Source organism: Amphiura filiformis, chromosome 4 (genome assembly GCF_039555335.1).
Source record: "Amphiura filiformis chromosome 4, Afil_fr2py, whole genome shotgun sequence".
In the NCBI taxonomy this organism is placed as follows: domain Eukaryota; kingdom Metazoa; phylum Echinodermata; class Ophiuroidea; order Amphilepidida; family Amphiuridae; genus Amphiura; species Amphiura filiformis.
Genome location: NC_092631.1, coordinates 27,313,529 through 27,337,176, shown reverse-complemented (window position 1 = coordinate 27,337,176; position 23,648 = coordinate 27,313,529). Strand labels below are relative to the sequence as shown.

Here is a 23,648-nt window from a genome sequence, read left to right as displayed (position 1 = left end):
TAATTGACTTTGATGGGTACTAGTAGTAAGGGGGGGGGGGCAAAGTTTCTTTTGGGGCAACATTTTCTCAAAATTTTGATAGACAAAAAAAGTACTTTTTAAACCTTGTTGGCATTCTTGAGTTAATGGAGTTTGACACCACCCTCTGAATTAATCACACAAACTTTATCAACAAGAAATATAAAATGTAGCATATACACATCTAAACAAAGATATAATTTTGTAGAAATTTCTTGTCTCTTTCCAGGGAGCATGTACCATCAGACAATGTCAAGGAATATTTGAAGGAAGTGGAAGAGTTACCACAGGAATTTCATAGCAGTCTCGAGGATTTGAAGAATAGTTTAGAAATATTGCCTAGTTCCCATGGTGATATTGACAACAAATATCCTGAACTTTTATTTACTGGTACTGGATCAGCTGTCCCTATGAGAGACAGAAATGTGACCGGCATACTGCTTAATGTAAGGTGAGATACCTAAATAAGGCTAGATTCAATAGCTTTAATAGCTGTGTTTGAGCAAACACAAATAAACATATCAAAAAAAAAGTAACTAACCCCCCTTAAATAATGATCATTATTCAAAAACGGGCGATTGTATTACAAATCTGTAAAATACGTTGGAAGCAGAATGTATTTCTGCACATTTTGACACCTCATTTGCAGCAATTGACTAAATATTGACGTCACAGTGTACATTTAAATCAATGTAACCCAAGATTTGAAAGTTGCAGTAAATTGTATTGATTTTGTATTCAGTATAATGGAAGAAAATCTGTGCAATGATATCTGAGTGTTTTTGTATTGTAAAAATTTGCATGTAAGTGCAACTTTCAAATCTGGACCTCACTACATTAAATTGACAGGTGGTTTATTGTTTTCTGGGCTATCGTATTAAATGAGGTGTCACAATGCGCAAAAATAAATTCTGCTTCCAACACATTTGACAGATTTGTAATACAATAGCCCCTTTTTGAATAATGGTCATCATTTAAGGGGGGTTAGTTACTTTTTTTGATATGTTTATATATGCCCCATGACCCCAAGCTAACACCCCTTAACTCTCACCCCTTAACCCGCCATAACACACCATGACTTAGCTAACCCATTCTAACACCACTTAACCCACCCCAATACCACATAACCTTATTCCTCAACCCACAATAAGCACAAATAGCATTGGAATTGGTAGATAAATTTTCCCTTTTTTTAAACACCACTCACAGATTTTAAATGGTTTCATGTATGGAAACGTATGAATTGTTTATCAAAAAAAAAAAAGGAATGCAGCGCAGTCTACAACTGGGTGTGCGCAGAGTACCGCATCGCGCATCGGAAAGCATTACAGTGTGACTAACAGGTGCATCTCATCGGACCAATAGGCCTATTTTCAAGACATGATTAACATAAAACCATCAGTTATGGTAAGGCCTATATAACCCGTTTGCCTTACATTTCTCCCGATTGAATAAACGGCCTACATCCAGACACTACTAGAATTTCTGGGTATTTTTGGGTCCTCCAATGTGGTAGCAGGACAGGGCTTGGAAGAGGTGAACGGTGGGTTACCAGATTATAGGTACCGAAGTAAGCGTCACAGCTACAAAACAGAGTTGAGTAAGTTCTGTCTTAATCATTGAGAGACGTATATCGTAGTAGATTGGAAGGTCAGGACAGTTATTATGGGTAACGGGTGTTGGGTAGTTAGAGATAAGCCTAGGCCTATCACGAGAACCGCCCAACCCGAGAACCGCGAAATCTAGTACTTTATAATTCTGTAAACCCAATATGTCATAGCTCTTGGCATCTGGGGGTATATATATAGTTTACAGAAGGGTTTGTTTTGTCCATACCTCAATTTTCAAGAGATGTGTATATTTCCCTGATTTGACATGTTTTTCAATGCCAAAAGGTAGGGAATTATCTAGTTTATATACCCCTGTTTGGCATGTACGTATTTATTAGAAACTATAATTTCTTTTTTCATGTGTTTTTTAGTGAAACACAATCTCTTCTCTTGGACTGTGGAGATGGGACCTATGGACAGTTATATCGTTTCTATGGTAGCAAGCATGTTGATGATGTCATTGCCAAGCTCCAGTGCATCTTTGTGTCTCATATTCACTTGGATCACCATAGTGTAAGTAGTTGTAATATTATGTTCAACAAATCTTCCTATATGTTTGTACATACAGGAGCCAAGCGTTGTTAATCGGTGATGAATCCACAGTCTAGTAGCATAAATGCAAACACAACGTTAGCGCTTAAAATCCGTCATGCCTAGAACTTATCCGTACAAAACTCTCTTATGTTGGCGGTAGCAGCAACTTTATTCTTTACTTTTTTTGCTGATATCAACAGAGAAAGCATTGATAAGGTTGAGTGGCAATGACAAACTCGCGTCCGGTGCATCTGCATGGTTTTCTTCCATCAGGCTTTAGTTGCCCCCGTGAAGTAAACCACGCAGACAATGCAGACGCATCGTTGTCAATCGGTGATGAACAACGGTGAAACATGATTGAATCCCTAATTAAAGGAAATCTGTACCATAAACTAATCAATGGCTAATATAGTTATATACCTCTAAATTAAACATTCCAGACTGTCTATATGAATTTCGGAATATTCCTAACAAAGAAAAAGCACTTTTAATCCTTCGTTTCTGCGATTCAAGGAAGCCGCCATGATAGCTGCTTGCGAATCCTTTCTGCCAGAAACGGTAGTGTAACCTTTCACACAGACCCACTGGGGTTCGTTGACGGGCAAATCAATTGTGTGTTGCTGTGTGGCATTTGCGACCCCCACAGCAAATTTTGGTTTTTAGTGCTGTTTTTACACTTTTCGTTCTCAAAAGACATTGTTGATCATAAATATTACTTAAAATACATTTTTTTATGTTCTTTCTGTAGTTTTATGGGTAAAAATTGTCGTGTTTTCTTTTGAACGAATGTTGAATCTGAACTTCGGTAGTATTCGCTTTGTGTCACCAAAGTTCACGAGGGACGAGGCTTGTGGCACAGATTTCGCTGGTTTCAAAATCGGGGTACCGCTACAGCGTAATAAAAAATACATCGGGTATCAATATGGCAGCCACCATGGATTGCAAACTGACCGCTGATCGTCGTAAGGAATTAAGAATTTCTCCTTTATTTGGACGTATATAAGCTTAGGACTTTTACTGTTTTTTATTATTACTGCAACTATATAGCCATTAGTTTATGGTACAGATTTCCTTTAAACACACACACTAAGGTCCCCACTCAGGTCCCTATATAGGGGCTTCATCTTTTTGTCATATCCACTTTATGTGTGTATATTTATCATGGCAGTAAAATGAAGTATTTCTTGGCCAAACTGGAACATACGCGTTGCGTCCATGTAGCATATTAAGCGTATACGCAATGTAAGGCGTGTTTGTGTGCGTGTGTTTATAGCATTCATAGTGTTCCAGTTTGGCAAAGAAATACTTAATTTTACTGTAGCAACTTTGTCACAGTTGTGCAACTTTTGGAATCAACTTGATTCTTCTTGATTTTGTTTCTTTCCAGGGTTTAATTCAAATTGTACTTGAATGGAACAGGATAATGGTGAGTATTATTTATTCATTTTTATGCCATGATAAGTAAGTTGTTTTTAGAGGCTGTTAAAAAATGTGTTGGATCTATAAGATTCGCTTTGCTTTTGTTTTAATATGTAAATTAAAGAAGAAAAACAGTTAAGGGATCTAAAATGAGGGTTTATTGCGTTTCGACAGTATTTTTTGTGGGACATGAGAGCACCTCAGACCTATCGAATTGCATTCTGAATACGAAGCATGTCTTTCTGATATCAAATAATTTTCATTTTTTGAACATCACAATATAATACAAATTTTATGACAAATTATAAAAATTTGATATTTTTCAAATTTTGATATATAACAGTCCTCAAGTAAATTATATAAATCTAAGTGTATGTAAGGAAAAGCCGACGGTCAATTGAAAATTTTGACCTTTCATATTGAAGATATGGATTTTTTTCCCAAAAGACCTAATTTTTTTGGTTTTTTGGGAAAAAAATCCATATCTTCAATCGAAAGGTTAAAATTTTCAATTGATCGTCGGCTTTTCATCCCACCTACATACACTTTAAGTATAAATCATCAGATTTATAAAGTTTACTTTAAGTACTGTTAAATATCAAAAATATCAATTTTTAATGATTTGCCATAAAATGTGTATTAAATTGTGAATTTCAAAAAATCAAAATTATTTGATATCAGAATGACTTTCTTCGTATTCAGAATGCAATTCGATATGTCTGATGTGCTCTAATGTCCCAAAATAAATACTGTCCAAACGTTCATACCCCAGCCCTTAAGAGCCATTGTACACAGGCAAAATCCTATTGCCTGTACTGTGCGATGTATGCCAGTGTGTGCGACTGTGCGCGTGTAACGCGGAAGTGAATCCAACACAATCGTGATTGGTTAGCATTGTATCCAAGGTCATGCATTCGCATTGTAGTTTGAAATACCCGATATATGATCACGGTTGGATCAAGTACAGCTGTGTTCATTCCAAGTATAAGACTCCATTGAGGAATTTAGCAGTTTACGGAATAAAGCTGTAAAACCAATGAGCTATTCCAGTTGAAATTCATACATCCCCTATAGAAGACATGACCTTAATCTTCCATAAAGAATTCAAAAGTAGTCTCACATTCAGGTAACCCCATTTGAAATTCTCACTCCCTGTGTGGGAGGTTAAGGTCATGGTCAGGGCATGTGGAATTCAAATAGTCAACCATTCATGTAACCCCATTTGAAATTCACACTCCCTAGTATTTGTGTGGGAGGTTAAGGTCATGTCTTCCATAGGGGCGTATGGATTTTAACTGGAATAGCCCAATAGAAGATGTCTGTGCTATAGTCTGTCCACCTAGAAGTACAAAGTAAATAGACCTAGTAAAAAGTACATAGTAAAAAGTGATGCCTGCTCCGAAACGTTCCCCTAGCACGAGTGCTTGATGTACGCTCGTTTTGACAGTAATTTATGCTTGCGTACTGTGCATTTCAAGCGCATTTAGTTTTTAATGTGTGACGCAATTCCACATTAATTCAAGATGGCGAATTCTTTGCCATTTTCCACTCATCTAATCATGTTTTCATGTGACAGAAGTGATGCTGATTTTATGAAGGTATGTTTTTTGCATTTCCAATTATTTTTGTTTTTGCGACAAAAACTTACTAGCAGAATAACTGTTTTAACTTGTTTTCAAAAAGTTGTTTTAACCTTGTTTTTTACCCCATAATTTCCCTAATTTATTGAAGGCCTGCCCTCCTTGAAATACCCTAAACCTTGACTCCAAAGTGTTTGGCAACTGTTTAACCTTGATGCAAAGGTAAACCTTGATGCAAAAGTAATATTTTAGTCCCTATATAGCGAGGGTGGTCTAAAGGGAAAAGATCGGCAACTAAATATTTAGAATCTTCTGTACAATTTTCTGTTCTATTTTCAGGATGAGAGGGGAGAGTCCGACAGAAAATTGATCATCGTTGGGCCAACATCGTTGAAACCTTGGCTGGCTATGTACGATGCCGAGTGTGAACCATTAAGATTCAGGCGCAGTATCAAGTATGTATGAAAAGTAACTCTATATATTGGCTTTGAGTGTGTAATAGTTATAATCTTATTTAGCATGTAAAAATTGGGCTAATTTCAAATGAGGTTACCGAATTTGAAATCCGCACCTCCTGTGTGAGAGATTAAATATATGGATGTCAATTAGCCCACTAATGTGTCATAATAGCCCAATGTGTCATAGTCCTAAGTGAAACAAGTTCAGAGTAATGCATGTATCGTTATAGCAGTTACAGTAATTGAGAGACAAATGCTGGTAGTTGATTTAGTGATGGTAAAAATCACAGAGCAAAATGCAATTTGTGCATAGCGGTTTGACACAAGCCTAAACATGCTCTATAATGTCACCTTATGAGATTTAAAAAAAATTATTTGTTTATTTAAATTGTTTTTGTAATATTTCATTTATTTGTTTCTTTTTTTGTTTTTGTTCAATTCAATGCGCAGCACTGATCTCCATAGAACCCAGGACTAAAGTTATGTTAATATTGTTCTGCATCAATGGTATAGGTTCCAATGCCCTCAAACATTTCTCAGCGGTCAATTGGATCCAATGAAATTCATCATAGCTATTAATCGTTTGTAAACACATAAAAGAGACATTTGATATTATATGAAATTTATCAGAAATTAGCTAATACAGTCAAAAACATAACTTGTTTGTAAGCTTCCATTTCTGTTTTGCTCTTCAGATTTATCGATTTGAGAGCTTTGTCCTATTTTGAGAATGATGTTGTAAGGAATTCTCCCAGTCCTCATGTGAAATCATTATTGGAATTATTGGGCCTGACACAGGTAATGTACAGCAACCTTATTGGTGACCAATTTCATCTTGGATAAATATTTCAATTGATCAAGTATTATTCATTTTTTTCCAATTTTGAATATGTGACCCATTCTGACAAAACCAGGAACAAGTTGCATTTTTGACATTCCGTGATTTGAATAAAAATGTAAACACAGGTCAATAAGCTTCAAAATGATACCAAAATTATATACATAGCATCAATACTTTTCAAGATATGGATTATTTTGTAAATGATACCTTGATATTTTTGCTAAATTGCTATTCTGAGTAATGGGATAGTTAGTTTCCTGCTTTATACAGGAATGAATAGGGATTAAATAAATTTCGTTTGCATAAAACCAGAAATTTACTCACGATTGACGGTTTCGTCTATCATGGGCGATAGACATCTTCAGAATGATGATGGTTAAGTCACGTATATGATCCTCTCCTGGCTGATACACCATCTACGGTCGGGATCCGGCAAACCGGCAGTGGTGAGGATCTACCATCATCATTCTGAAGATGTCTATCGCCCATGATAGACTAAACCGTCAATCGTGAGTAAATTTCTGGTTTTGTGCAAACGAAATTTATTTAATCTGTATATCTACAAACCTGATGAATCTATTCAGTGAGGAATGAATAGGGATTATCATAGTTCAACTAGTTCGAACATTTATTGTGTTCATTTCATTTAAATCTGTATTTTTTATGTATCACTTTGCTTTAGTTTAGTTAAGGGCTGGGGTATGAACGTTTGGACAGTATTTATTTTGGGACATTAGAGCACATCAGACATATCGAATTGCATTCTGAATACGAAGAAAGTCATTCTGATATCAAATAATTTTCATTTTTGAAATTCGCAATTTAATACACATTTTATGGCAAATCATTAAAATTGATATTTTTGATATTTAACAGTACTTGAAGTAAACTTTATAAATCTGATGATTTATACTTAAAGTGTATGTATGTGGAATGAAAAGCCGACGATCAATTGAAAATTTTGACCTTTCGTATTGAAGATATGGATTTTTTTTCCCAAAACACCAAAACACCAAAAAATCCATATCTTCAATATGAAAGGTCAAAATTTTCAATTGACCGTCGACTTTTTCTCCCTGCTACATACACTTTAAGAATATATCATTAGATTTATATAATTTACCGAGGACTGTTATATATCAAAATTTGAAAAAAATATCAAATTTTTATAATTTGTCATAAAATTTGTATTATATTGTGATTTTCAAAAATGAAAATTATTTGATATCAGAAAGACATGCTTCAGTATTCAGAATGCAATTCGATAGGTCTGAGGTGCTCTCATGTCCCACAAAAATACTGTTAAAACGTTAATAAACGCCATTTTAGATCCCTTAAAGCCATATTATAACATTTGCTGAGGAGAACGCCCTCAAAAAATTCTTTAATTCTGGTTTTTACACGATTGTAATGTACTTTATAGTCAATAAAGATACTCTGCAAAAATCAAGACTTTAGGTGCTGCAGTTTTGTCAAAATCTGAGATTTTGAATAAAACGATGGAACCGGCGTTTTATTATTACAATGGAATTATAAGTTGAACACGTATGCACAGTACGTACACTGCGTGCGGGATACACACACACACCCCAAGGATTGTACCGTATTACAACCGCGGGATTACCATGCATGGGCTCTAGTAGTTAATTCCAATTTTCTATACTTTGCCTCATTTGTTCGGCTCAAAATTAAAAGGGGACATATCTGACAGTATAAAAGCTAACATTTTATGGAAAATAAATACTAATCTATTTTTACAGAAATGTTATAATATGGCTTTAACAGTGAACTTTCAAACATTCTTCTGAGAGTGAGGATGCAAATAAAAGTTTTCAGAGTAATCATTAAAATTCTATTTGTGGTGTAAATTTTTCAGTTTGACACAGTTCCAGTGCGTCACTGTTTTAATTCCCATGCTGTGGTACTAACCCATAGGTCGGGTTGGAAACTTGCTTACTCAGGAGACTGCATGCCATCACATAAATTAGTCCAAGTAGGTGAGTAACTATAGCTGATTTGTCCCCTCATCTCTGTTCATAAGTAATAATTCCCATGCCATGGTACTAACCCATAGCTCGGGTTGGAAACTTGCTTACTCAGGAGACTGCATGCCATCACTTAAATTAGTCAAGTAGGTGAGTAACTAAGCTGTTATGTCCCCTCATCTCTGTTCATAACTAATTCCCATATTGTAGTTCAACATAGAGCTTAGGTTGGAAGTGTGCTTAGTCAGGAGACTGCACAGTAAACAGCCTATTGCAATATCAGAATATTTTACAAATACCTTCATGTCAGATCATTTGTGCAAGATAAACATGCAAGTTTAGACTGCAACATCTGCATGAACTTTTTTCTTGTGCAATTTATGGATTTTCGCAAAAATATGGGCCAGATTATAAGGGGCATGGATTAATACACTATAACTGTGTTAGCATTTTATTTTATAAGTGGACAATTTTCCTCATCAAATTTCTATTATTTTTGTCCAGTTGTTATAGTTTGCATATTCTATTTTGGTTTGTTTTCAGGTCAAAATGCTGATGTATTAATCCACGAGGCAACTCTAGAAGACGGCATGAATGAAGAAGCCTTTGAAAAAAGACACAGGTAATAATATTGAAGGGAAATTATATATATAATTGAATGATATACTGCGCCAATAAAGTATCCAATGATTTCCAAACTGAACAATATTGGGGTAAATTTGTTTTTTTCATAGATGCACTATCTAATCCTGCACATTATGACACTACAAAAAAATCCAATGTGACTTCAAGAAGCAAAGTTACAAGCATTTGATTAGACGAAGGTCCAGTTTTAAAAGTGACAATCTGGCCTATTCAAAAGTCCACAGACTAGACATCTGGTTTCAGAGTGGTGAATGGCTAATTTATGTGTTTGGCTTTAAAAGGAAAAAAAGAAAACTGAAACAAAAGAACTGACAAATAAAATGAAAGTTATGAAAAGTACAGAGAAGTAAAAAAAGTAAAAAACAGCTTTAAATAACGCTTCATTGAAGAAACTGTATTGTCTCTTTGTTGCCCTTGTTGGAATCTTTTTGCGCATTGTATAGGCCAGTTTGTCACTTTTAAAACTGGACATTCGTCTATTCAATTGCTTGTAACTTTACTTCTTAAAGGAGTATTTCGTGATCCTAGCATCCTCTTTTTATGACATTTTTCAGTACATATCCACGAAAAAGCATATTCCCAAAATTTCAGTTGATTCCGATATTGCGCTTTGCGAGTTATGCATGATTATGTGTATTACACTGCTCCATAGACAAAGCGTTGTAATTTCGTTCTGGTGCACCAGAGCGAAATTCAAATTTCACGATATCTTTGCTAAACGAATTAATCTGCAAGAAATATTTTGTACATAAACATTATGTAGCCAGAGGTTTCCAGTGATATAAAAATCTCAACTTTTTTTGAGAAAAGTGGGGGATGAGGCTGTGGATCACGAAGTGCCCCTTTAAGGTCACATTGGATTCAATGCGATGTCATAATGTGCAGGATTAGATAATGCATCTATTAAAAAAACACCAAAGTTACCCCAATATTGTTCAGTTTTGAAACTGTGAATATTTTTCCGAATGTAAGGATGCTTTATTGGCGCAGTATACTACTGCATGTATATGTAACAAGACCAGTATTCTGTTGGAGCTGGACCCTGGGTTGAGAGCAGTCACTGTGGATGTGTTGTGTTTTGTGGGATGGTGCAGAAGGGGCATATATATTTATTGATCAACAAGGGACTACAAAGTAGGCTTGAACATGAAGGCTTTCACTCTTATCTGCCTGTTGATCCTACCAGTGGATCATAAAGTGCCCCCAAGACACATGTATCTGCCTGCCAAGTTTGAGGCTTATTGAGGCTGCTTATAATGAAAGACAAAGATAAAAAAGACTAGTTTCGTCTGACGTCACTGTCAATAAAATTCTCTACGATCCTTGATTGGCTAATAGCGTGTATAAGTAAGGTCGATTCATCTGGCTGGTGCTGATCGGAGAAAAGGAATAGCAGTGAATGGCGAAAAATTGAAAATTACGTACTGTTACAAGGCAAAAAGCAGCTTTTCTAGGCATTGTGGACATGGTGCCTTCGGTTAAGAAAGTTTCCTACTATAAAGACCTAACTTTTGAGATGGTTTGTATGTTTGATGGTGCAAAATTAACAATAAATGACCGGTTTTACTGCCGTGTTCAGCAACTCATATCATCACGACACTTGTAAACAAACCGTGCTCGGAGTTTGATTGACAGATGACGTCAGACGCAAACTAGTCTTTTTATCTTTCATTATAGTGAGCTTTATTCGTATCTTGTTTCATTCAACATTTGACCTCTGGGGTCGAAACTACCACTGGATCATGAAGAGCCCTGACCTTTCTACTGAAACTATCACCAGATCATGAAGGGCCCTCAAGTTTGGGGCCTGAGGCTGCTATGTACATGTACTTAGTGACCTAGATTTGCTCAAGACCAATGCATGAGTGAGTAATAAATAACATCCCATATAGGGCCCAGCAAAAAAAATTGAGCTAACCTGTGTAAAACCCTTGTCTATATTTTGCTTTGATTTGGACTTTTTGCAATAATTTTATCATTAATGTTGTTATTGTTATCCTCTATTTGCAGCATGATATCAGAAGCAATTGATGTTGGTAATAGAATGAATGCCAAGTTTACATTGCTAACTCACTTCAGCCAGCGCTATATGAGGATTCCATATTTCAAATCTGAGGTCAAAGGGCAAGTTGGCATCACATATGATAACATGAGAGTAAGTGAAACTGCTGTACAATGTATTTTTTGTATTCTACATATATCTATAAATGTTGTTAAAGGCCTGATTTGTGCCAGTTAAGAGCAGGCTGCAAAAACAAATTTTATTATATGATTTATTTTATTATGGCTAGTTTATAGCGAAGTAAGAACTTCTAAATGTATCAAAATTAACATCTAGGTATACTGTTGACAAGTAATTATCCAATCAATCAAAGATTCATGTATTTTCTGTGTAGAATATTTAATTGTGCCCTATCAATTTAACAATCAACTAATCAATCAGCCAATCCTATTTATTGATGATTCATGCAGTTTTGAGTATAAGTTAAGAAAATCTAAATGTTCCCTATTTTAATCAATCAATCAGCAAATCAGTCAGACAGCCAAATCCTCAAATAGTTAGTCAGTCAGTTGGTGAATTAGTCGGTCAGTTTTATCGATTAATCTACTACTGTATTTTCTGGGCATAGTTCAATTTTGCCCTATTACATGTAACCATCCGTCCAATTTTGTCATGTACAGGTATCTTTATCAGAGCTACCAATATTGGCCAAGTTCCTACCAATCATAACCATTCATTTTTGTCATGTACAGGTCTCTTTCTCAGAGCTACCAATCTTACCCAAGTTCCTGCCAGTCTTAAACCATTTATTTGCTGACAAGATAAGTGACATGATGAAACAGAGACATAAGAAAGAAGAGAGGGAATACCTAGAAAACCTGGCCAAGCTGGCTGAAAAGTCATCTTAAAGTACATCCATATACTGATCATTCTCAAAGAGGCAGAAGCTATAGACCCTATGCAATAAACCAACCAGAATGGTATAACAATTGAAATGACAGCCATGTTGAGTCTCTAATGACAGAGATAGGGTGCTAGATCACATTTGTACCTACCACATGGCACATGCTTGTTGTATGTGCAATTCCCTGTTGATGCCTTCTTGAGGATAGAATATTATTTAAATGATGATGAGTCTGTCATGAGTGACATTGTATTGTATACCGTCTATTCGGTGTTGGTTCATGATCAGGAGTCAAGTTGCATAATGTGAACATCGTTGTTCAAAGATCATGTGAATATATTCATAAGCACAAGTCTGTGTAACCTGTTGTGAGTGCACAGCAAGTTGCACCTCACTACTAAACTACCCAGTGTGCAGTTGATTGTAGGTGCAAATACAGTGTACATGTGTGATGCGTAAAATGTATTGTTTGTCAAGAAACATCCTTTTTAAAAGAGGTCAATGTAACAATATTTACGTATCAGAAACTCCCAATTTTAATAAATTATTCAGCAAAGAGTCACTTGAATTCTGAGGTGGATACCATGCTCAATGCTCATGCAAGGGTATAGTTTTTCATGGGCAAATGATTTGCCTTTGTGATGTACCTACCTTTGTGATGTACCTACCTTCATCAAATCTTGTTAATACACAATAATTGTATATAATAATGCTATAATGTTTGTAATGAGATTGATGAAAATAAAGATTGATTGATTGATTGATTTATGCACATACATTGTTTAGGGTGTCAAAAAAACTTTTGCATTACAGGTCGAATTTGACAGGACCTTGTTTCTGCTGTTTTGGTTAGTAAAATGCTACCAAAATACTATTTGGGTCATATGGCAACCCTGAGAAAATACATGTTTAGGATATATTTTGAAAGTCCATAATGAGCATGAGATTTATCTCGGAATAAAAGTGCTCCCCCCCCCCCACTCCGGACTTAATATACAAAAGTAGTAAATGAAAATCACTCTGTGCAGCAAATTACTCATTATTATGATGCCTTCTTATATGTGACCGTACAGCACGAATGAGCCGTAAATGTCCTCAATTGAATACATGAATACAAAAGCCACCTAAGTCCATGGGAAGTGATTTTGAGAGAAAAACCTGTGTATCATTTTAATTCCTTCAGTTAGATTTACCTGGTCAATATGGTAAGTTTTACGTGCAAATGAGTGGATTAACCTGTATTAGGTATGACGATTAGCATTTCAGGGACTTCGTGGGGTTCATTTTAAATTTTGGACTTAGGTGGTTTTTGAATCATATACAAAGACAACAATGTTAGAATGAGATTACCACTAGTAAGATAATACAAAATAAAGCGCACAGGTATGTATAATGTTGATAAGCATTCTGCCATGTAATATAAACCACACACTTTCCTTTATTAAACCCATTTTTTTTCAAATGTCACTCTCTAGCAATGAATGTGTTACAAGTGGACTTTTTATACATACTGGATTTTAATCAATGCGTTACAAGACTCAAATCATGGAATTGGGTGATTCTTTCATACATGCTATTTTTCACATGCTCAATAGACACAGAGGATGAATTTGAGTTGTTCTTTCATACATATGACAGGCCTATGTAAAGGAACACTTTCCCATGCTTAACTCAATTTGGTTTAAGTATGGACTTAGGTGGCTTTTGTATTCATATATTCAATTGTATTCGAGTTACAGTGTAAAATGGGCATGAAGGTCATATTCATAGGTATTTCAATTTGGTGCTACGTGTATCTCATTAAATGAGGTACACGTAGCACCAAATTGAGGTACCAATGAATACGACCTTCATGCCCATTTTACACTGTAACTCAGAATACAATTGAGGACATTTACGGCTCATTCGTGCTGTACGGTCACATATGGTCCGATGGTCGCTTTTATGGCTGTAAAAGCAGTTGCAAACATGGGCTATCAATTACATCTATATCGGGTCTCTATTGGGGAAGCAATTTACGAATATATTCATGTACATCAGAAACAGAACATTATATCCAGGCCTCGAAATAAGCCAGAATTTCTGAGGGCTATTTGGGCCCATGATCTTAAATGTTTGAGGGCCCTCACAAATTTGTTCTTTGATAATCAATGGTACGATGCAGAGGTACATTGTGTGTCAAGTGCAGGGCAATACATTCAAAATGGTTTTGAACCATTGCTATGGTAATTAATCCTGTTACGTCACTACTCCTACAGCAAATAAACCTACTAACTCAGGTCAGTTAAAGTTGTTTTTTAATTATGGGTGCAAAAATAGGACATACAGGAAGATTGTCCAAATTTTATTCTTAATTGAATATCTGTTCATACATTGTACATACCTGAATAATTCTGTGATTGTTTTACAAGATTTGGCCATTTTTTTTATATCACTCATGGGGTCATAAATAAATTACAGACAGTTTAATTTGTTGGGTGGTGGTTCAATTTTTACCATCAACCAACACCATTAGTATGTGTGATGTGCACAAGCAGGGAAGAGGTTGCTTCTTGGAGTGCCGTATGCATGCATGACTCTCTGATTTAGTTGTAGTTAAGTAAGTATGAATTATGTCATGACAAAACTTGGTATTCTGCTGAAGTGAAATGGTTATGGAAAATTTATAGTATTTATGAGTGATATAAAACAAATATTAACTGTCTTAAATTGTGACCCATCACATCGAAACACGGCAGTTGTCGTCAAAAATGAACTTACAGGTTTCTTTACCAGACTAAATGACTGCTTTTAAGCTTTAAAATGACACCTCATCCATTGATGTCACATGTAGAATGTTGATTTTATGGGACAAATGAATTCAATTTCCTTATTACTTCCTTTATTTTTCGGGGCACATTTTCTTTATTATCTTTATATGTGGGTTTCCGACAACTGCCGTGTTTCGATGTGATGGGTCACAATTTGTGTAGGACCTAATGGTAGAAATATTATAATCACTTAGGGAAAAAAGGTTTGTTCCATTTCACTCCCAGTACCAGCTCGTAAAAAGGGAACAATCCATCTTTCAACTCGTATTATAATTATTTCAACCATTACTCATAGACAGTAAATTTGTTTATCTTGCAATCGTCACACTGAGCTGGCCAACATATTTTCATACTATTGTTTATGCTTGCCTTTAAATTAATCACAGATATGTTTGAACATATAAATCCAAATGATTTTATGCAGAAATATATTGGGCAGCTTATGAACTTATACAAGGTTATTTTTTCTATTGTTCAGAACATATTATATACTTCTATTGCAATTATCATAATTATAAAATCAATATTTAAAAATATATAAATATTGATAGTTTAAGTTATTAAAACTATAGAGGCCGTCAGCCTTTCGCCATCTTGTGGGTACAAATGATCTGTGTGTTCATGTGTCGGACACTACGCGCAAGGCGCAGCGTGCCACGCAGCTGTTATCGCGCCTCAACGCGGTGATTTTGCTGCTCATGCATGGAGATCGAACGACCATCACAGCGTGTACCACAAGATGGCTGCATATGACGTCACGCTGACGGCCTCTATTGGTTGATAAAAGAATGGAGTAGTATGTTTGAACATAAAAACTCAACTGATTTTGTGGAGGAGAATATCAAGCACCTTATGAACTTTATACAAGGTTATTTTTTCTATTGTTCAGAACATATATACTTCTATTGCAATTATCATAATTATAAAATCAATATTTAAAAATATTGATAGTTTATAAGTTATTTAAACTATTGGTTGATAATGGAATGGAGTAGTGAACAATATTTGAAGATTTTTACAAAGATTCTGAATAAATAGCAAGTACATACTTGTAAAATCCACAAGATATATATATATAATTTGTAGGTTTCTTGATAGCTTGTGTGTGATAAGGCAAGGCCCAGTGGATGAGAAAGTCAACAAGAAATCCCTTTCCACTGGCAAGTAGGTAAATCAGTGCTATAATCAAATGCAGTAAACCTTTGACGAGCACGTATACATCACATATTTACTGCGTTGGACGCACATGTCTCTGATTGGCTGCTGAGGCGATTTGCTGTTGCCAAGTGGAAATTTATGAATGAAATGTGCGCCGTACGCGTTGTTAGCTCCGAATTTGCAACATCACGGTAGTCGCGCCCATCAAAGGTTTGCTGCATTTGACTATAGCCTGTGACTGCCTGTGAAGTCCCAGGCCACATGGCACAAGAATCATTGAAGACAAAGTAATACCAGACTATTCCAGAGGAGGCTTAAAGGCATTCCTACAATGCACTATGATTGGGAAATTTGATCAATTTAAAGGCAAAGTCCCCATTACCACACACACAAAATGGTAATTTTAAAATTGCAGCCAACGAGCTGATAGTCGAGACTTATCAAATTAAATTAGATTTTCTTATAGAAAACATTCATAATGTCCCACTGCAGTCTCAATGTTTTGAATGTTAAATAAAAGGATGAAAACACCAGATATTTGCACACAATCCCAATGCAAGGTATTTTCAACTGTACATGTGTACAAAATGCAGACATATAAACCCGATTGGGTTATGGGAATGTATTTAAACATCCTCTGATTCCCGTCACACAAGCTGTTGATTTCATGGACAACTTTGAAATTGACAAAACAAAATGATACTCTCAGTTTACACATCCACACTCTGTTTTCAATAAATTAAACTTTATTCCACTATTGATTGTACCAGGAAGCTTGTTCCCACAAAATGACATACAAATAACAAAATGTAATTAGTAATTACTGTATAAGTGGTAATTTTCGCGAGGGTTTTATTTTCGCGAATTTCGCGAATGTAGTGCCATCCGCGAATATATGTAGAAATGTATTGCAAGTATAGGGCAAGACTAGGCAATCGCGAAAATAACAATCCCAAAAATGTCTCTCTCACTCCAATTCGCGAAAATAACTGTACGCGAAAATAACCACTTATACAGTAGTTCAAAAAGAATTGATTGGAAGAGAGAAAAGTTAACCAACCCAAAGTGTTACAATTAAACTAGGCAACATATCAATGAAATCCCGGCCGGCACACAACCCACCTGACAAAAAGCAAGGAAATGTGCCGGCATGGGATTCAAACCCACAAGCTTCTAGTCCAATACCTTATCAGACTACCACTTTCGACTGATAAAGCTTTGCTAAAATTGTTACCCCAGCATTGAACAAATAAGGTAAGTCATGGGGTTACGCATCCGCACTAGAACAAACATAATGGGGATGATGATAGCGACAGTTTAGCAGTGTCATCACATCTAAAAAATGCTCTGATTTCACAATGGGGAACGAATGCTCGCTACAACTACAAAAGCAGGTAACAGAATATATTGCATTTACCTCTTGTAGCGAGCATTCCGAGCAATTGTTTCCCATTGTGTTTATTTGTACTTGTGTAGGATGCGTAGACCCATTATCTAACCTTACTTGGATTAAGTTACATCTGACCACAAGGTCTTTTAGCATCTTTAGGGATGTTAATGGCTGTCATATAATTCATCAGTGTTTACCATTACAGTCTACAATAATATGTGACATGATCCAACCAAAATAATAGAAATACTTGTTCCCAAACTTTCCCCACATAATGTCGCTATATGCAGGCATGAGAATTTTCCTGCTTTTGCAGGATTTCCAGCTTTTTGTAGTCCACATTTCCGCACTTTCTTTTACTTTCAGCCCGTTTTTGGCCTTTTTAGCCTCATTTCATGCGCTTTTTCAGGCTTTTTCAAACTTTTCAGGGTTTTTCATGGATGATCATTCTCATGCCTGTATATGACGTCATAATGTGAGCGTGCCCATGCAAATTTGGGGAATTCTGGCCGTGTACAAAAGTATAGGCAAAATTGATTTTCGACTAAAAATTCCATGAACATGCAATTTTCACTGAATTTTCTCCTTAATATAACAGGAAATCACTATTTCAACCTAACTAACAGGTAACAAGTCAGTAGCTCTTGAAAAAATTTAACAAGAGCGAAATGAAAATCATGGATTTTACTGTAGAAACCAATGGTGGGCCTCCCCCCCCCCTCCCCGGTCATTTTTGATGGCCAGTCCTACCCTCATGTAAGGTGCTTGGGTAAAAATGTTATCACTAAAATGAGCGCAAAGGATGGATCTACAATTAGCTAAAGTCGTTTGGGTGTAAACACACACATTTTTTATGACAGATAAAAAATCTTGGGGGGTGATTGGTACAACCCCCTTCGTAGTTCTAGGGTTAAACCAATTTATCTTAACCACAAGGTACTTAGCAATCTTCAGGATGTTGATGGTCATTCCCATATACATTGTGTAATAAACCAGTTTTCACCATTAGTGTACATAACATGATTAACCAAATAGAGTAGTTTATTACATAATATTTCATTCATAATTTTTCATTCTATCAAATATTCTAACCCATTTAACAGGGCACAAAATGCTGAAAACTAAATTGGACTCAAGAGGTATTTTCACAAGTTGAAATCTTTTAAACATCTCAACATCAATTTGAGTGACAATTCCTCTGCCTTTCATTCCCCTGGGGTACCACGTTATTTCACAACCCTTATAATTAAAGATTATTGACCAAAATAATGCACAAAATATATGGATAAATAGGGGACTTCAACAGATGTAACTTGGAAAAAGTTCACATGGTTTGGGAAGGGTGCTAAAAATGCAGGAATGTAGTGATACAAAAGACTGTCTTAGAAATATTATCAATAACAATTTGTATAATAAATATTAAAAGGGCATTTCGTGATCCACAGCCTCACCCCCCCACTTTTCTCAAAAAAAGTTGAGATTTTTATACCACTGGATACCTCTGGCTACATAATGTTTATGTACCAAATATTTCTTGCAGATTAATTTGTTTAGCAAAAATATCGCCAAATTTGAATTTTGTTCTGGTATACCAGAACGAAATTACAACAGTGATCTATGGAGCAGTGTAATACACATAATTATGCAAACTCACAAACGCAAAATCGGAATCCACTGAAATTTTGGGAATAAGCTTTTTGTGGATATCTACTGAAAAATGTCATAAAAAGAGGATGCTAGGATCACAAAATCCTCCTTTAAGCTAAGTATTTGAATGCACATCTCTACTGCTAAAATGTCTCTAACTCAAACCCAAAACATGCTGCAAAATGTCAATTTTGCTTTTTATTTTATAGAATATGCTTCAAATCAAGCCATGTTTTTATGATCATTTTTACACTACATGTATATGCCTATTTTCATAACTGAAACATCTAAAATGCACTAACTTGCCCTTGGCCTACAAGAAATCACCTACTCCCCAGAGTCTGAATGAACTGTATCAAAAATTTCTCTTTAAAGCCATATAATAACATTTTCAAACAAAATAGATTAGCATTTATTTGCCATAAAATGTTAGCTTTTACTGTCAGATATATCCCCTTTTATTTTTGAGCCGAACAACTACGGCAAAGCAAAGAAAATTGGAATTTACTACCAGCGCACATGTCGCCAATACGTACCACTCCTTCGGTCATGTGGTACGACCCTTTGTTGTGTATATCACCGTCCCGCACGCCGTGTACGTACTGTGTGTTATGAACATCGTGTATGCATTCTACTAATAATTCCATCGTAATAATAAAGCGCCCGGTTCGGCGTTTTATTCAAAATCTCGGATTTTGACAAAACTACAGCACCTAGAGTCTTGATTTTTGCATGTTATATTGGTTTAATAAAGTACAATTTTTTAAAATTCCTTTTTTTACACACGATTAAAATCGTGTAAAAAAAGGAATTTTAAAAATTCAGTGAGGGCATCTTCCTCAGCAAATGTTATAATATGGCTTTAACCGATATACTGGAAAAACAAATTACCAGGCAAAATTATGTACAGAACTTGCACCTCTCCACATGCATATTCACATTCCATATATATATACATTGCATACAATTAAATATCACACACATACCAGAGAACTGTATTAAATCCAGATCTCTACTAGATATTAATGTGATCTATTGCCAAACTCATTAGGAATATTGCCAATATATATTGAGGGGTCAGAGCCAAAAGGCCCTAAGTGCATTTTCGGCCAAAATGAGATTTTGGTACCAAAATAATTCTTACAACACTTGGCACCTTATGATTGTATAGCCATAATGAAGATGTAGCCACAGAAACTGTTATCAGTGAAAATGTAAAGCCCTAAGTGCAACACTATGCATGAAATGTGCGAGAGCCAGAAGACCGTAAGTACAAAAACGCCTGTATCATTCAATGGTGTTTTTGTACTTAGGGCCTTTTGGATCTGACCCCTCGATATATTAACTTGAAAGAAACTACAATCACAAGCAAATGGTTGTCAAACTCACTTCATTGATGCCCAATATTTCACACTGCATTCACATTTTCAAATCAACAGTGGAAACGTTCGGAAAACCACAATCCCGGAAAAAATGTGTTCGAACACCCACTGTAATTCCCACGTTCGTCTTAGTATAGTGCACACGCTAGTATATGAGTCACTGGAAACTAATAATTATAATAGAGTTCTCTCAATGTTCATCTTAAGCATATCCCCTCCCCTTTCCCCACCAATCAATATTGGGAGAAGATATGGTGAAGATGAGCATATTGGGTATGCCAACATTGTACGGGGGTAGAAGGGGGACCATTTCCAATAAGGCCTTTAAAGTGTTCGAACAATTTTTTCTAAGATTGTCTGAGGAGTTCTAAAATCAGTGTTTGCTTTTTCACATTTGGGATCATAACTTCAGATCCAGTAGAGCGATTTAAATGAAACTCGGACATGTTGGTTTATATATAATAAGGAACACAGGCAATAAACAAATATTTCAGGGATCGGTCACTTTAAACATATATTTTCATCATATTTTGAATAAGTTAAGTCAAATAAGACGTAGAATACCTTATACATATCCCCAAATATTTTAAAACATAGCAATTTGAATAGCTAAAAAGTTGACAATGTTTTTGGACAATCATGGACCATCTTTTATATTTGCTAGAACACTAAGGGCACCGTCAATCAAACATCACACCGATGTGGGATGCAAATTTGTCAATGCTATCTGCAGTAGATAGCAAAATAATGCAACGACATCTACCACCCTATGTCCAATGCATTGCCAAACTTCTCCTTCCAAACCAGTAATTCCCGACCCCATAAAAGTAAACTTCAAGGAATTCAAGCAAAAACAAAGAAAAAGAAAAAGAAGTCATTAAAGACCCCCCACAAAACAAAAATAATAATAAAAGATATTAAGAAACAAAGAAACAAAGAAACAAAACCAAAACAAAATAGGAAAGAAAATGCCAAAATGAAATAAAAGAAGATAAAACAAAAAATCAAAGTAAAAGGAAAATAAGCCATTAAAATAAAAGGAAGAATAAAAAGTAATAAACAGTGCAAATGTCACTTGCTGTTCAATATGTTTCAAGTTCAAGTCCAATTTCACATTTAAAGACACACATGCGCAATGTATAAGAAACATCAATCAATAATATTTTAACTAACATGGTCAATGATTGGTGTGCAAGTTCAGGGTTATTTCACGATTGTCATTATATTTGATTGAAAATAAAATAAAATATAAACGATTCAAAAATGTTGTTTTTCAGTTGAACAAACACTGATCATTATGAGCATTATAGATAATGACCTTTATTATTAGGCCTATGCAATCTCACATGGGAAAAAACGCCTATGTGCTTTTTGCCCCTGAACATGTTTAAAACAAAATGCCAACAAGTTACATAGGAGGTTTTGTGTTAAACATGTTCAGGGCCAATGACACATAGGATGTTTTTCCTGCCCAACGATGGTTTGTTTCACACATTCCATTGCCAGTGTGTGTGTCATCACTCAAAATTAATACTGATCATATACTTTGTTTTTTAGAGGCAAAAGAATCCCTTTGTGATATGTGTGACACATTAGCTGGTTTGAAGTGCAAAATACTGCATAAAATGACACTTAATCATCAAATCAAAATGGAGTATTGTTTACTAAGAAAAAGTAGAAAACAAAAAGGTGAAAAGGTAAGCTTACAATAGAGGCCGTCAGCCTTTCGCCATCTTGTGGGTACAAATGATCTGTGTGTTCATGCGTCGGACACTACGCGCAGGGTGCAGCTTGCCACGCAGCTGTTACCGCGCCTCAACGCGGTGATTTTGCTGCTCACGCATGGAGATCGAACGACCATCACAGCGTATACCCACAAGATGGCGGCATATGACGTCACGCTGACGGCCTCTATAAGCATTGGTTAGGCCAGGGTTAGGTCCGGTGGCTAGGTAAACTGAAATTCTATTTTACCGCATAGCATAGTATAGTAAATAATAATAGGCCCTTATAATAATAATATTGAATGGCTTATTTTTGGGTGATACAAGAATAAATTGCACTTGCTAAAAATATCGTACTCATCTTGATTCAGTACAATATTTTTTAAACTCATGTAAAGGCATTACAATCATGATAATCAAATGACAAAGATCTACTTAGATGTTATATAAAACAAATAATGAATGTTTTTTCATTCGTGCAATGGAAAGAATATTTTCATTCGTTGCAAAATTTGTTGAACACCGCATATATCAAGTAGTATTTTGTAGTATGCAGGCGGGTTAGGGTTAAGGAAGCCTATACTGAGTTTCGATAGTGGTAACCTAACCCTAACCGCCTAGGGGTTTTTTGGCGACGGGAAAGGACAGAAGGAAAGAAGAAAGAGAGAAAAGAAGGAAAGAAGTTGTTTGCTCTGGGTGTGATTGAACCGAGACCCCTCGCATGCCAAGCACTCGGTCGGCGACACTTTGCCACAGGTCTTGGGCTTCGCTGGCCAGCTGAAACCGTGCCTATATATCACTTAGAGGCGATTACGTTATCACACCACGTGGGATGCACGCACGAACAGCGCATATATCAAGTAGTATTTTGTAGTATGCAGGCGGGTTAGGGTTAAGGAAGCCTATACTGAGTTTCGATAGTGGTAACCCAACCCCAACCTTTTTGGCGACGGGATGGGAAAGAAGGAAAAATAAAGAGAAAAGAAGGAAAGAAGTTGTTTGCTCTGGGTGGGATTCGAACCGAGACCCCTCGCATGCCAAGCACTCGGTCGGCGACACTTTGCCACGGGTCTTGGGCTTCACTGGCCAGCGAAAGCGAAACCGTGCCTATATATCACTTAGGGCGATTGCGTTATCACACCACGTGGGATGCACCCACGAACAGCGCATATATTAAGTAGTATTTTGTAGTATGCAGGCGGGTTAGGAATAATTCGTCCTTTGTGACTCTATGCCCTTGGTACGGCAATTTAAGAACCATTCAACCAGCATATAGAGCAACACATCGTGTGGTACATCTTGGCAGTTACAAAGTGGGCAGTGCAGGGCAAAAAACAAGGCTCTGACAGTGACAAGTTTGCTGGTTAACAATCCCTTATATTTGGCACTGCAATTGCAATCAGAGTATATCAGCCCAAAGAACTGGCAACTTAAGGTGAACTACTGAACCATGTTCACATCACCTTCTTCAACCCATTTACATAATTTTAGATACCAGGATCGTATTTTGATTTGTTGAACCTTGTCTAATTAGTATACGT

At 36.0% G+C, this 23,648-nt stretch overlaps 1 protein-coding gene across 1 annotated transcript in view; it reads left to right on the top strand.

Annotated features, from left to right (window-relative positions):
* The window catches only part of LOC140150095 (zinc phosphodiesterase ELAC protein 2-like), a 28,600-nt gene extending 15,302 nt beyond the window's left edge, over nucleotides 1-13,298 (top strand). The window contains exons 16-24 of the mRNA XM_072172100.1: nucleotides 248-469; nucleotides 2,000-2,141; nucleotides 3,550-3,588; nucleotides 5,501-5,616; nucleotides 6,315-6,417; nucleotides 8,337-8,457; nucleotides 8,989-9,067; nucleotides 11,101-11,245; nucleotides 11,845-13,298. Of these exons, the coding sequence (XP_072028201.1) occupies nucleotides 248-469; nucleotides 2,000-2,141; nucleotides 3,550-3,588; nucleotides 5,501-5,616; nucleotides 6,315-6,417; nucleotides 8,337-8,457; nucleotides 8,989-9,067; nucleotides 11,101-11,245; nucleotides 11,845-12,000 (1,123 nt within the window). The 3' untranslated portion in view covers nucleotides 12,001-13,298. The remainder of the gene's footprint in view (nucleotides 1-247; nucleotides 470-1,999; nucleotides 2,142-3,549; nucleotides 3,589-5,500; nucleotides 5,617-6,314; nucleotides 6,418-8,336; nucleotides 8,458-8,988; nucleotides 9,068-11,100; nucleotides 11,246-11,844) is intronic.
* Nucleotides 13,299-23,648: the final 10,350 nt, after the last annotated feature.